Genomic DNA, 15682 nt, shown 5'->3' with positions numbered 1-15682 from the left:
TTAGTGAAACCAATGTAATTCCGAACAGCGACAACCTAAGATTACCCCCAGCTGCATGTCCATACGTCCTAATTTTAACTGGTGTACCTGCTTTGAGGAGGGAGCAATCGAAAACTTGGTATGATCTCAGGAACAAGGTTGTGGATTGGCTCCAAAAATGCAAAGGATACAGTCCACAAAAAATGAGTGAGATTATTATGGTCCGTAGGGTGGGCTGGGTAGTAGAACAAAAGAAAGATATTGATGGGGACTGTATAGTTGTACATTTTAATCGTTCTAATACAGTCCGCCATTTATTGAGAGTATGTGACGAGACTCAGAAACCTCGCACCAATATTCATGCCCTCCCTTTGGGATATTTTTACAGACTGGTTAAAGAAGGAGTAGGTAAGACGTCTGGAATTTTATTTCCTCTTCATACCTCTAACAGATTTCAAGATCTTCCATCTCTGGAGATGGTTGATTGACTGTCCGCACAAATGGTTGTAGGCGTTGGTTTAGAGAGTGGGAGGAAAAAAACTGGGGGAAAAGGGTCCAGTGCCTCTTGAATGGAAGCTGACGCACAGGTATTGGACAGGGAAGTTATAGGAGTAGAGGTTATGGTGAGACAGAAACCGCCATCAATACCGGGCGCTGTAGGAGTTTTAATAGGTGTGAACAATTGTATAAAGGATGTAAACGTAGATGTCACGGAGTTAGATAAGCGTGCCTGTATCCCGCTAAATTTAAAATTAATATCATGGAATATAGCGGGACTCATGAAAAACCTCTGCGACCCGGAATGGAGTACCTATATAGACACTAGCGATATTTGTTTCCTACAGGAAACCTGGGTGTTAAGCACGCCGCACAGAGTTGGATATAGGACTTATAATATTGATGCAGTGCCCTCAGTTAGAGGTAGGCCTCCGGGGGTCTCACAATATGGGTAAAAGTAACGCTGGAGATCCGCATAACATTATTAGCTATCGACTCATTAGATATACTTGGTTTGAAGGTTACTACGAAGGCAGTTTTTTTTTCCAAATTAACGTTTACAACAGACCCTATAGTTCGTCCAAGGAGTCTCCGATATTGGAAAAGTTGGATGGTTTCCTAAATAGTATGGAAGAGAAACCCAGTATGTTACTAGGGGGAGACTTGAACTGTAATTATGAGCCAATTATGGGTCTTGGTGATGTCCTCGATGAGGAAGATAGGGCTAATAATATTCCTCTCTTAGACAATGTTGAGCCGGTGCATTGTACTGTCTTGGCAGTCCAAATTATGAGGTTGACCCCCGTATATGGGTTGAGGGCTTGTAATGGTCGTCTCCCCTCAGACTCCTTAAAGGCTCCGTCTTTTGTTAAAAATAATTCCCAAAGTAAAATTGATTACATTTTAGTATCCCTTGACATCTGGCCATATTTAAATGACCTAGAGATTATGCCTAGGTTTGAAAGCGACCACCGCCCACTTCAATTGACAATCGACGCCAGTTTATTTTGTAGTGTCACTGTAGAGAACGAGAGTTTTGATTTGCCAAATATAAATAATGTTGCTCCATTAGTTAGTAACAACCGACGATCCCTGAAATGGGCACAAATACTGGAACATGGAACAGTGTTAGCAGGCATTTACTCGCTTTTAGCAGATACGTTCTCCAGTTATATAAGCCAACCAGTCGGGGATAACACTTTTATTGATTTACATAATAGGTTTTTTAGATCATTAATACCATACATTACAAAAATGCTCAAAAAACCCCAATATAAAGTAAATAATCTAGTTGATAGAAAACCATGGTATGGTAAGGGCTGCCGCATTGGCAAGGCCAGGCTCTTAGAGGCGATTAAAAGTAAACTACCGGAAGTGATTAAGGTGGCGAGAAAAGAATATAAGATGATTCAGGCTAATGCCAGATTGAATTGAGATGAGGAAAGCTGGTCGGACCTGTTAATGGCAGCGAAGAATATGGATCAAGTAGGATTTTGGAGACTTGTGGCTAACGGAAATCACACAGCGAGAGTGGCCAAGGATGTGTTCCTTGACGAACAGACTTGGGTTGAACATTTTTTATATTTATATAAAGCTCCAGAGGTTACGGGGGCACGGGAAAAGGATTTACCTTGGCGAACTGTCTGCAACTGCCCGTTAGAGTTTGTCATGGAGGAAACTGAGCTAGCTATTAATGCAGTAAAAAATGGCAAGGCTCCAGGGTTAGATAAAGTTCCTGGCGACCTATACAAACACTCAATGTATGGGCGCCCTATATTAATTACTTGTGTAACATATTGGCAACTGGTGCAGATTTTCCAGATAGTTAGAAGGGTGCGGAAATCGTTTTAATCTTCAAAAAGGGCGATAGGCATGATCCATCCAACTATCGCTCGATTAGTTTAATGGATATTTTACAAAAAGTATACTCTGGGCATATTTTAATACGTATGAACTTATGGATGGAAGAAAATTCCATACTGGTTTTAGAAGTAGAATAAGCACCATTGACCAAGTTTTTAGATTTTGTTGTCTTTGTTGGAAGTATGTTTACTTAAGGAAAGGACACATTTATGTTGCCTTTGTAGACCTCAGGGCAGTATTTGATTTAGTTTCACGTGATTTTTTATGGGATTCTTTGTATTCACAGGGGTTGCCGGTCTGTTTGCTTCAACAGATTATAAGGTTACATGACCACAACTACCCAAGAGTGCGCTGGGGACCAAACGGATAATTAACTAAAGCCATCCCCATAGAGCGAGGAGTCCGACAAGGATGCGTGTTGGCTCTTACACTTTTTTTACTGTTTGTAAATGATATCCCAGCTCACCTAGCGGATTGTAACAATGACTCCCCTAAGTTGAATGAAGTAAGGGTTTCAGCTCTGCCATTTGCAGACAATACTATATTAATCTCTCAAACTCCCAGAGGTCTGCAATCCCTCCTAAACTCATTCCAACTGTATTGTACCAAAAAAAGGTCTGGAGATTAATACGAAAAAGACTAAATGTATGGCGATAAACCCTCATAAAACTTTTATGGGGAATTTATTTTTAAATGATCAAAAACTAGAATTGGTACAGAATTTTGTCTACTTGGGAGTTTCATTAGATTCAAAGATTTCGTGGAAAACCCAAGTGGAGAAGAGTAAAATGATATTAACTCAGAACACTTTACCTATTCTAAAAAAACACGGGGCGAGTCTTTGTAAGGCTGTCTCCCCGGCACTTGAAGTTTTTAAATTTAAGGCCCAGTCCGCAGCGCTATACAGTGCAGAAATATGGGGGACTTCAGGTGGGAATGTTTTCACGAATAGTGAAAATAATTTTTATAGAAGCCTCTTGAAGTTACCTAAACGCACTCCATTAATACCGTTAATGTTAGATCTAAATATGAGGCCCACAGACCATTATGCAATGTTACGGCCTTTATCATTTTGGGTAAGACTCTGGTGTACACCAGAGCTTGTAGACTACAGAGACGGTCTCCAAGAAATAATGAGACTGGATTTTCATAATTCTAATGCATGATTAAAACATGTGCGTATGTGGCTAAATAGAATTGGGCTGTCGCAATTCTGGGAAGATCCCAAAAGCTTGACGCAGACATCAAAAGAATTAGTGAAAACGACCTTCTGGGCCTATATAGTGCATAACTTGCCCAATGGCCATATTAGCGGATCAGTGACAAGCAATTTCTTGGTTTTCAAGGACGAACCGTATTTTTAGGGTTTTTTGGATGAGGTCCGTCCACCTTTGGCCAAAAGCCTCTATATGAAATTCAGGTACGGAATGTTGAAAACCAATATAACATTAGCAATGTGGTCTAGGTCAAGTGAAACCAAAACCAGTGAGCAATGCTCAATGTGTCAGTATTGCAGTAAAGAGGATGATCAACATATCCTCTTTTTTGTCCAGCATACAAGACGGCCAGGAAAAGATGGATTAAGCCATTGTGTAATGTTATCGGAGTGCGTTCGTAAAAGGAAGCGCACAGGATTATAAAAACGGACACTAGACAAGTGACTGTCTTTGGTGTCAGTAGATTTTTATTTGCAACAAGTCTGGTACGCAAAAAAAAGGGCCTGATTTATAAATGGAATCGTAATGAGTTTATTGTTCTGTATTTGAACCTAAGGTGCTGTTATTCTGATTTTATTAATCTGTTTGTTATATCAGTGATATATCAGTAACTTTAACTTTGGAACTGGCGAAATTAATTTTATATAATGTACTATGCTATGCCTTCTTAATTAAATTATGGATTTTATTGTATTGATTTCCTAAATTGTACCAAACTATCTGTAAAATCATTTATTCCTCTATTGACAAAATGTTTTATGTATTGTTGTTATGCATCTTTTATGGCTCAATTGTACCGAAATAAAGATTATGAAATAAATAAGACAAATATTTAAGTTTGTTGTTAGGCAGAAGGATAACTTGTTAAACTACACCCAGTTCATAAGAATTTGCCTTGACACCTCCTAAAAAGAGAGCGCAGGAATCATAAAAGAAAAAAGTAGTCCATACTTAAAACATAACAAGTATACAAGGGAGATTTTTGGCTAGCTATCAATTCCCTATCTCTAGCAGGGAAGCATCAAAGTTCAAATATTACAGAGGTATACATTTAGAAAGAAAGGAAGTTAACATTCATGAAACGTCAGGATGAACATAAACCAAGCTGCTGAAAGGCATATGGCTGGTTCCTTAATGGGGTGTCATAGTGGGAGAAAACAAGATGGACTGGATTGTGGCCAAGTGGCGGAGATTAATCAAGCAATAAACGCCTTGCATTTTCTTTTTCTTTTTTGCTTATCTCAGTGGGACACCCTAAGTGTGGTGTAATACCCATTGTTCTATAGCATTTGAACTACACCCTCTTGACAAGGTCTTCATAGCCTAAAACCTGTCTGGAGTTGCATTTGCCGCTGTGCAGATAGGGCCTAGCTATTTGCAATGTACTGTTCCTATTGGAACAGGGGCAGGTGTGTGGAGGCATGTTTGGCAAATAACAATGGACTGGATTGCAAACCACAGCAATTACCAGTGGCTGAAATTAATTCAAGTAATCCACTCATCCATTTTTAGTTTTCCACAGGAAAAAGTAGTAACTTTTTCATCTTTCAGAAGGAAAATGATTATTCAAAAGAAATCTGAGGAGGAAGACTTAACAGGATTGTAGCCAAGAAAGTAAAGGTTCACCACCCCATCCTTGGCCTCTTAATATGCAATACCAAGAATAAACTGTGGTTATAGCTAAGCACAAACCTGGTGGTAGAACCTCTAAGTCTGATTTTCAACAACCTTATGTACAATCCTCAATTCTTTAACCACATTTAAGCTATGATTCAAGTCAGTGGAGTGTGTGTACAAATGGAGTTCCCAGATCACGTTTGTGAGCATCTACCACAATTTGAACTGCAGAGTTCAATAGCACCTGAAGGATCAACAAAGACCTTTATCAAGGCTGTGAAGTAGCTGGTTGCTCTGTATGAAAGCCAAGGATGATAGTGACTGCAAAATGCCTCCCCTCAAAAGAAAGGCCCAACAAAATCCGGCTAACAGCTTTATATGAAATATGAGATAGCAGAGATCTAAGATGTCACTTCAACTGGTGCCCATTTTAAAGCACAGGTTTTCAACTGAATTTACAAACTGTTTTGGCCAGAGTTTGAGCCCCAGTAGTTCACACGAGTTCCACCCTTCATTACTTTAGCTTTATATGGACTCAGCTTCAACCAATGTCTGCCCACTCAAACCAGCCTGCACCTTAAATTGTTTAACAACGGATTCTGTGAAGTCCATTTAGAAAGTCTGAAATCATAAAAGAAGTAACAGGACTAATCAGAGCACTAGTGAGCCGGGCATGGTGTGAACGGTCAATCTAAATTTAGACTAACAAGGCAGTCCTGACCTATTAAAAATCCATTGAGGAGAAAAATCCAAGAAGTTTGTGGTGGTGAGGTATTATTCAGCGGAAAGAGTGAATGTTTTTTGCTTAGAATAGTACTTCTGATCTTCATCTGAAAAATCTCTTTATTTTACCTTCCAATAAATCATTTACATTTGTGATAGAAACTGGGTTTTTCTCAAAGAAAATTTGATGGCAACGCTTCCTTAGCTGTTTTGTGCATTTTACTACCATATCACAATGTGAGGTGCCTTAAAAGGCCCCATTATCATTACCGACCTGCTGTCATTGTCAATATACTTATTTAAACAGAGACACCTACCCATTCAAATGGCCTGCAGCCTACTGTATGGGATGACTAAACTGCAGTACCTTAAGTTAATTATTCAAGAACTATTATTGTTTTGTAGTAGTTTTGGGTGAATAACGATAATGACACTTTGCCCAGTATTTTTTTTAATTTTATTTTAGCATTGTTGTAAAACAATTTTTGTCAGTTTCTTGAAAATGAAATACAAGCCTAAGAATTTTAACATTTCTGTGCTGGTACATATATTTTAAAGAGCAGGTGGGACAAGTAGTTGTCGCTCTAGACATGTAGATTGGTGTTGCATTTTGTCCCTTTGCCAAGTAGAAGATTTTTTTTTTAAAACACACCCCTGATTTGGCTAAATGAAGAGATGGTGTACACTCTGGGGACTAATGGTGTTTAATTGATGAAAGGATCAAACATCTCATGACCAAATTAGTCTATGGGTACTAATTAAGGCTCAGGGGCCTTATCAGCCTCAACCAATGATCCCTTCTTTTTAACCTCAATCACCTCCCGATGAGATTTAAACTGAGTGGAGTTCTAGAGGTCTATTTCTGCCTTCCCTGGCATAGATTCGGAACCATTATTATTTGAGGTATCATTATCCCTTTTTCTGTCCTTCCTCTGTGCCTACTGTACTATACAGTTCTGTTTCCTTCATCCTTAAGACCTTCACCCTTTTAATCTTCCTATACGTGGATCCTGTGAGCCTGTTTTCTGTAACTATGGAAATCACACTTTTTATTTAGGATGTTAACAAATCTGTACAAAATATGGAATTTTCAGAGGCAGAACACTTTTGGAGTAGTCTTGGGCTCAGGCAATCCTTGACTGATTGATTAATTAGTTGAAGAGATTACATCATTTTATACAAATTTCTTAACTCCACTCATCATCATCATCAAATAACTTTATTGAGTTATTTGTACAAAACCTTCAAAGTGTACGATAGATAAAAACAATATCTAATTACAGTTTAAAAAACATATAGAAGCAAGTCCATTTTCAAATGTCTATTAAAAAGAGGGCTATAGAAGTGGCCAGCCAAGCATACGTCAAAATACATTAATTAGCAACTGTAAGACATGCTTCCTACTATGAACCATACAGCCTGCAAGTCCCAAAAAAATAAGGGGTGTATTCCTGCAGTACACAAGACATAAAGTGCATATTTAATATGAGACAGTTAATATTATGGTGCAATCTATGATAAAAGCTTCTGTTCGATTATCCAGAAGGCAAATAAAAAGCGGCTAACAGCGAAAACTATCGGCTCAGACACATCCTCTTTTAGGATTCTATACGCAATCTGATACTGCCTAGCTCCTAAATTGAGGCAGATTGGTCTTATCCACCTGCTGCGTAACTGTTGATATCTAGGGCAGAAAAAAAAACATGTTCTTCAGTTTCTTTTACGGTAGTAAAGGCAGGACATGAACCTAGTATTAAGCCAACCACTCCTTTCAAGGAAGTGTTAGGAGCAAATTGCCGTATCTGAATGTAACATATAAGCTTTTTGCAAGGGGGGCGAGATTTGGTCCAGGAAGGGTTCGAATTGTGGACATGATTTAATAGCTAAAAATTTGGATGATAACTGACCACTAGTCAAATTATTTGTATAGGGATCACCCACCACCTCCTAGTATCTGTCTTCTAATCTCAATAGATCATCTCTTGTAGCCCTATCTCAATGTCCCCACAGATTCATCATATTCATTGACTTGCACCAATCTGCGATGTGTTTAAACCATGGTAGTTTTTTTGCACCATTAATCATCATAACCTCCCGTAGAGAGTTTACATAATCGGTAAGTTGGGGTGTTATCCATAGGCACAAGCAGTAGGTTCAACCCAAGATTTTGCGAAAAAGGGGAATTAGAGGTGTTGCAATAGGTACCGAAATGAGGGACCTAACAAAGATGTTTTCACATGTAGTTAACTTATTAACAGTGGTGTAGCCCCAGATCTCGGCTCCGTACAGAGCTCCACTTTGGGCTTTTGCACAATAGATTTCCAGTGCTGGGGATAGGGGTTAGGTGTAAGATTGTTTGTTGAATCTTAGTATAGATTTGGATCTTTGGCATAGGGTTAGGTAACTCTTGTTTAGTTGGCATTCCCAATTGAGTGACTCATTCAGACCTATGCCTAGGTAATCAAAGTTTGTTACCGATTCAAGGGGTTCGTGTGTAATCTCGATCTCCCTTAGACCACCCCGTACTTTCCCAAAGACCATGTATTTTGTCTTAGAGGTGTTGAGTTCTAATCTCCTATCCCTACAAAATTCTAAAAATCCATCCAATTGTATTTTCAGACCCATATGTGTTTTGGAAATTAATAGGGAGTCATCTGCAAAGAGCAGGAAAGGGACTTTCTCGCCATTCAGGGTGGTTCCTACAAACCATCAAGCGACTCGCCACATCATTAATAAACAGGGAAAACAACTTGGGGGCCAGAACGCACCCCTGTCACACCCCTCGCTGTATCGGTATCTTCTGTGTTAGTTTGCCATTTTTCCCCATCTGACCTGGGCATAATTATCCATATGGAGTCGGGCTATCACTGTTACCAAATCCGCTGGGGCACCTAGGTCGAGCATAATCTTCCATAAGAAGTCACGTGGTACTAGATCAAATACAGCTCGCAGATCCACAAATTCTACATAAAGCTACTGTTTCTTGAGTAGCACATACTTCCAAGTTAATAAAGTGAATCTGAAAGCTCGATCACACATGCTTATTTTGGAACGAAAACCCGCCTGGTATGTTGACAATATCATGTGGTCATCCCTCCAGCATTGTAGTTTATTTCAGACTTGCCTAGAAGAAATATTTTGTAAATTGCCTATCAGTCTGATGGGTCTATAATTGGAGGGGATAGCAGCATCACCCTTTTTGTAGATGGTAATTATCTCCGCTCCCCTCCAGGTTTCTGGAATGTTCCCACCAGCCACTATGCAATTAGACAAAAGATTTATGTATGGGGCCCATATCATTGGTTCTGATTTGTATACATCGCCCGGATTCAGATCAGGGCCAGGAGCTTTACCTGCCTTTAATCTACTGATCCCTGGCAGAGTGTCCTCTAGACTGAAAGCCAGTGCTGTATTTGCATTTGCCACAGGGGAAATAGTAACTGGGTTGTGTATTCCCTGTTGGTGTTTAAACTGCCCTGATCCTCTATTCTGGAATATAGTCTTGAAAAATGGTCCACCCAAGTCTCCGGCTGGATATGATAACTAGAGTGGAAACATTCTCCATGCTCCCCTTTGAAACAATATGCCAAAAAAGGCGACTATCCCTACATTGAGCAGCTAGGATCAGATCTTGCCAATTTTTGTCGGCAGCGGCTCCCTTTGCTTTACTTAGAGCTACTGTACAACTGTTACAAGCCAAGATTAATTCGGTTCTAGAGCGCTCTCTAACTACTAATTGCAGAGCCTTCTTGGCTCTTTTGCATTCGTTATTAAACCACTTATTTTCCCCTATGCTGGGAGGCCTTCTGCCAGGACTATTTTTAGTAAAAACAGTTTGTAAAACTTCAAAACATTTGTGGTGCTCCGATGAAATATGCGTTAGTTCTGGGGGTTGTGTACTTCCCACACTGGTACACAAGTTAGTTAAAAACAAAACGAAAAGCTTGTATATATTCTAGTATATAAGTCCTGGTCAGCTTGGACTTTAGGCCAGGTAACTCTTCTACGGTTATTATTTACGTGCGGCTCTTCGTTTTTAGAAGTGTGACTTGAGAAATTCCTATTGAGATCCGTACCCCTCGTTTTCAATAATAAAGAATTATGATCGCTGTCGTCCCTTTGTTCAACATTACATGACTTCGACAGTGACCACACTCTTACGTCAACAAATATATAATCGATAATAATAGTGTAGGCACCCCTTTTAAAAGTGGCCTTCCTCCCTAAATCGGATGCAGTTCTCGCATTACAAGCCCTCAAGCTCCTGCCCGTGATTAAAGAAGCAATCTGCAAGGAGACATTTGATAGGCGTTGGCCTTGTTCGCTACCAGCCAGGTTAGGGATACCCCATAGGTCATCCTCTTCCTCAAGCAGAGCACTCAGTAAGATAGACGGTTCAAATGCAGCGGTAAAATCCCCCGCAACTATAATTTTAGAGTTAGATTGGTGTACTCCAAACAAATCATCTAGCAGTGAGAGTGCAGAAGATTCGCTGCTAGATGATTCTGACCTAGCATAAACATTAAACAAGGTCAAAACTAAGCCGGTCGGAAAGACAAGCTGAATCCCCATAACATCTTGAGAATTAATTGGTAAATGCTTATACTTGCAAGCTAAAATATTTTTTACGAGATTTAGCTGCCCACTACTAGCCCTACCCGTTGTTTTGGGCGGGTTAGCTTCCACACTGTAAGTGGTATAACCGTTTATATGTACCCTATCTACGGCCCAGGTCTCTTGGAAGACACAGATATCATTTTTCCCTATATAGGAGAACCAATCTGGGTCTTGGAGTTTAGAATGGATACCCGCCAAGTTCCAGGTTATTATTGTTAGACTGTTATTTACCTCATTTTTAGTTGTGGGTACACACCTATGGGCATCTGTACAATTTGAGAAATCATTATCACTGATTGGGTCAATCGGGCGTTATATTAAATGATGTTGCAACGAGGGCATAATCTTAGCTGTACTATTAGTATTATTAGTTAACACATCAATATTTATAGTCGAGTGCAAATTACTTGTAACTGGTTCAGCAATATGGCTAGTACCCCGGGGTTCAAGGATTGGTTCATTATCAATGTTCCAGTGGTCTGTGAGAAATACTTTGGAATCGGTGTTACAATTATTCCTTTGCCCTGTGTAAAGGCTGCCAAAGGTACATTTCTCAGGGGGTTCCTTTGCAATTAGCCTACGAGAGGACTTGGGATCACGGGTCTCCTGAACTTCCAGGCAATCATTTAACATTATTACTGTCATGTTGTCCCTTATGGTACCCATATCCATGGCTAGTCCTCTATCCAATGAGGATAGTCAGTCATTATCATCTAGGGGGTTGAAAGTCATAGTGATTATTCACAGGGATGGCATATCTATGCTATCTCCGCCCCCCTCCTGGGTCTTCCCCTTGTGAATACGGTGTAAGGCCAGATGGTTTGTAAAAGTAACCAAGAGGTAGGATGCTAATCCTCGTTTTCTCTATGAACCAGTTACCCTCCCTTTCTAGTATTGCTTGGACCAGATCTGGTGACCCAAAAGATAGCCCTATGCAGACGCCTTCTAGAGTTTTTTTTATCTCCCTAGCCAACTGACCCGTCTCACCACTTTAAACTCTGTAAAAAGGGGATTTAGTAGACCTGTCCTTTTTTTCCTTATCTCAGGTAGTCATTTATTTATAAGATTGGTCCAATGTTCCATGGCTCCATATGGCAATGTAGGGACATTAGCCAGCACTATGGTGTATGGTGTTGCTTCTGGGGATAAATGTAATGTGTTAACACCGGTTTGTTATGTGGGAATCTAGGACCCTAGTGAAATTTTCCCGATTCATGCCCATATATAGGTATAATTCACCCAATCCTTATATAGGCATAGGAATCATTACCTTATTTAGTCTTAGCCTGTTCAGCCCAAATACGGCATGGCTACTTCCACTAAGCTCCGAGAATCCACAACGAATTCTTGGAAAAACCAGCCTTCAGCAGTCAGGGACTTCCCCCTGCTTGAATACTAATTTATCCAAGAACTCCTGGAGTTTTCAAGGAACTGAGGCACTAGTGACGATATTATGTCCAATCTTACGTCAAACTCGGCACCTTCAAAGTATAAATATGCCTACATTTGCCCAGTCAAATACACGGTGGTTCAGGAACAGATCGACTAACTACTTGCCCGACGCCCTGCTGCTGCAATTGCCGAAGGAAGCAGACCCTCCAACTGACGCACTGAGAAGACGCTGTCTTTTCTCTTGCCGACTCCAGCTCCGGTGTTTACAGGCTACCCCTACGGGTTGCTGGGAGATCGAGTCCTGAGAGAGAGAAACACAAGACCTCTATCATTCTAAAACCAAGATACAGAGCTGATTAGATCCTTAGAGAATTCTTGGAACAGATTATTGGCAGAAAATTACTAGACTTAAGCTACACCACACTTACTCCTCCCTCGTACTAGACTTAGGTTAGGTACACCGGGGTAGGCGTATTTCAGAAGCACCAGTTGAGTACTTTTAGCCACTATTTTATCACTGTATGTATTTTATGCATTTTATGTATTCTATGTTCATGGCTTAGAAACCATATCATGCTTTTACAGTACTATTTTATAATACTATTCGTATTATATGCATTGTACTTCTTAACCAGCATTTCAATTGTAGCAGTGCATTTCTTATGCTTAAGAAATAAGACTGTTCAATAAATACTTTTATTGAAAACGCCTGTCTCTCTATTTCTGAGCAACTCTGGTGAAACGAAGCATGCACATCTGACTGAGTGAAATAGCCGTCTACTGTTTCCGCGACTCTAGAGATATGTTTCATTCTGGGGAAACAAAGTTGTCATGTTATATGGTTGTCAGAGACTAATCCCTTCTTGTACTTTCAAGAAAGTTTCTAGTGACCTCTGAGCTAGCTGGCACTCACAATTAAGTCTAATATATTCAGCAGAGACCTAGTCGACTTAAGTCCTACGTCTAAGCTGCAGAATATATTATTCCAATGTGCAGAGCCTATTGGGAATATAGGAACTACACTACAAGTTGTTACTCTTGCTGACTTATTATGTTTTCCTTGGCTGCTTTGTGGCTGCATTTCCACCCTGCGTGCGTTGTTAAGCCTATTTGGGGGTGTGACTTTTTGGATAATCAACAGCCATTCTTGGATTGTAGTTTGGGTATGTACCGTATCGTTTGGCCTCCCTGTTGGTACCCTATTGCAGTAGTTGGAATAGTAATCCAATGGGGCAGTGAGGGGTGCTAACACTTGGCCAGAAACAAGAATGCTGGACAGATCATTTGGACAGCTACTAGGCCCAATGAGCTGGGGGATCTTAGTGCTACAATGACTCATAGTAGCCTGGTGCTGCTGAGGAGGCTGGGTACTCATGTGACATTGCTGCTCTGCTGACTCTGCTGATTTGTGTGTACAATGCTTGCAAGCTTTTCAAATTTTTCTATGCTCGATTCCAGCCTGGATAGCTTTTGCATCAGGGGGTTCAATAAGACTGATACAACCTCGCTAATTTTGGTCCAAAACTCCCTGCTGATGTCAGTCTGCAGGGGAAGTGGAGATAATGGGGGAGACTCTTCAGCAGTAGTAACAGTGTCAGCCGCTAAACAGTTCTCTTCCTCCCCGACCGCCCTCATTATGCTTCTGCGCCCTCTTTTTGATATAGGATATCATTGCTTATTAGAGCTCTGCCCTTTTCTTTTTGTGGACTGGCGCAAGGGACTCCCCCCCCCCCCCCCCCCCCCCCCCCTTAATGATTTTGCTTTTTTGGCCCCTGCTGAGTACTTTGGGCCTACTGGCTGTGTCGAGTATGTGTGGGGTGTCGTCCGATACAGGGACCCTTACTAGGGAATGTGGTTCTAATGACAGCTTACGCTCGGTGAGAGCGATTTCGTGGATAAGAGCTGACTCTGCCCAAGAAAGGCATCCAATATCCCCACCACTCCTTGGCCTGTTAGTGATTTCCTGTTTGCTGTTAGTTTCTGCACCATTTTCCTCTAACAAGTTATATTTGCACAGCTCAGCAATATAATGTGGTGCCCTCGTACCTCAGTTCCTGGTTCCTAGTTCACGGTCTCTGGCCCCGATAGTCCGGGGAGAGTTCTGTAAATGTCCAATGCACCAGATGAAAATAACCTGGCCCAGACCGGCCTCTTCCAGCTGCTGACTGGCACAGACGGGCCCGCCCTTGCCCCGGGCACACCTGCGTTCGTCCCGCGCTGCGGGCACCCGCAACTGCTTTTGAAGTGCCTCCTGACGCTTCTACAGTGACGTGGTTAGTTGGGCTCCACGCACAGAAGGCTGGGAGTTGCGGTCCCCCTGGACCATGCGTGTCAAATGGAGGCAGGTGTCAGCAGCCCCCCTGGGCAGGAATGACAGCAGGCTGGTAATTGCGGTCCCCCTGGACCGTGCGTGTCAAATGGAGGCAGGTGTCATCATACCGCCTGGGCAGGAATAGCAGCAGGCTGGGAGTCCACTACTCTGTTGACCCAACAGAGTAAGCTTTCTGACAGCAGAGCCAGTGGGGACTTCACCATCAGAAGGATGACGGTCCGCTGAACTGATAATAGAGTGGGTGAACTGGAAGTTTGATGGTTAGGGGACTCCCCCAATCCATAGATTGCTAACAACTGTGTATAAAGAGGCAAATAATCCTATTACAGCTGAACATGTTTGAATATTGTCCTTTGATCTATATCTATAGTAAGCCTGATTACTGCAAAAATTGAAAATTTATTCAGCTCCAACACACAGTGAATGGTGAAAATGTGTTTAATGACACCTGTGAACTAGAACATCAAGCTGCTAAATCTTGAGGCACGTTCACTTAATTTAAGAAGAACTGGGTACAATTATTAACTAATCATTAAAGTTCAGAATCTGGAAATTTGTAGTTTGATTTTCCTTCTTTTTTTCCGTCCTCAACAAAAATGTTATTGGAGCATCTACATTGTGATGCTCTGTATTGACACATTCTGTTGATTGACCAGAATAAAAAAAAAGAAGTTTCTAGGAAAGGAAAAACTTAGGCACTGATGCTCCATTCAACACTTGAATAATTAACATTGCATTTTTCACAATTGTTTCCAAAATTCATTTTTTCTCAGTAAAACAGACTTAAGAATATACTATTTCTAAATAAATATTTTTCAATATTTCATTTTTGATATCTGTATTTCAGATATTTTTATTCCATGTATCATGACTGCAAAGCACCCAATTTATAAGCAGTGTTGACTGTTTCTTAATAATGTTTTTAATTATTCCAACTTAATACATCAAGGTTGAAAGGCAAACAGTTCAGCAATGTAATGTAATGACTTAAAGAACACTTTATTTATTGCAGATGGAGTACCTAAAGCAACAAAAAGAGTATGCAAATAAAGTGAAAGAGATCAATAAGAAAAATGTTTCAAAAGCTCCAAAGAAACCACCACTGCAGCAGGAAAGCACGTCCTCAGTATCCAGAAACAAGGTTAATCTTCTGTTTCTTGCTTGTTTTCATTTTTTATCATTAATGGCCCCGTCAGTTGCTTTAGAGTGCTGTCAATTTTAAACCAATCATTGGAATCAAGGGATCCATGTCTGGGCATACCCATTGCACCGTTTTGCATATGGCTCTCCGGATTTGAATAGTGATAAAAAATTGTATGGACTGAATGCGACCTGAGTAACTGCCTGTAGCTGAGTTTAATTTAAGCAATCCTTCACTTTTGTTGTTTTTATTCTTTTCTGTCAATATTTAATTTTATATCTCGTAATAGAACACAATTTTTCA

General features: G+C 40.6%; 1 protein-coding gene across 1 annotated transcript in view; it reads left to right on the top strand.

Annotated features, from left to right (window-relative positions):
* The window catches only part of JHY (junctional cadherin complex regulator), a 443466-nt gene that overhangs the window by 387505 nt on the left and 40279 nt on the right, over positions 1-15682 (top strand). Inside the window, exon 8 of the mRNA XM_078681831.1 lies at positions 15251-15379. Within this exon, the coding sequence (XP_078537957.1) occupies positions 15251-15379 (129 nt within the window). The remainder of the gene's footprint in view (positions 1-15250; positions 15380-15682) is intronic.

Source organism: Lissotriton helveticus, chromosome 3_1, assembly GCF_964261635.1.
Source record: "Lissotriton helveticus chromosome 3_1, aLisHel1.1, whole genome shotgun sequence".
In the NCBI taxonomy this organism is placed as follows: domain Eukaryota; kingdom Metazoa; phylum Chordata; class Amphibia; order Caudata; family Salamandridae; genus Lissotriton; species Lissotriton helveticus.
This window is presented reverse-complemented; position numbering and strand designations above follow the sequence as displayed.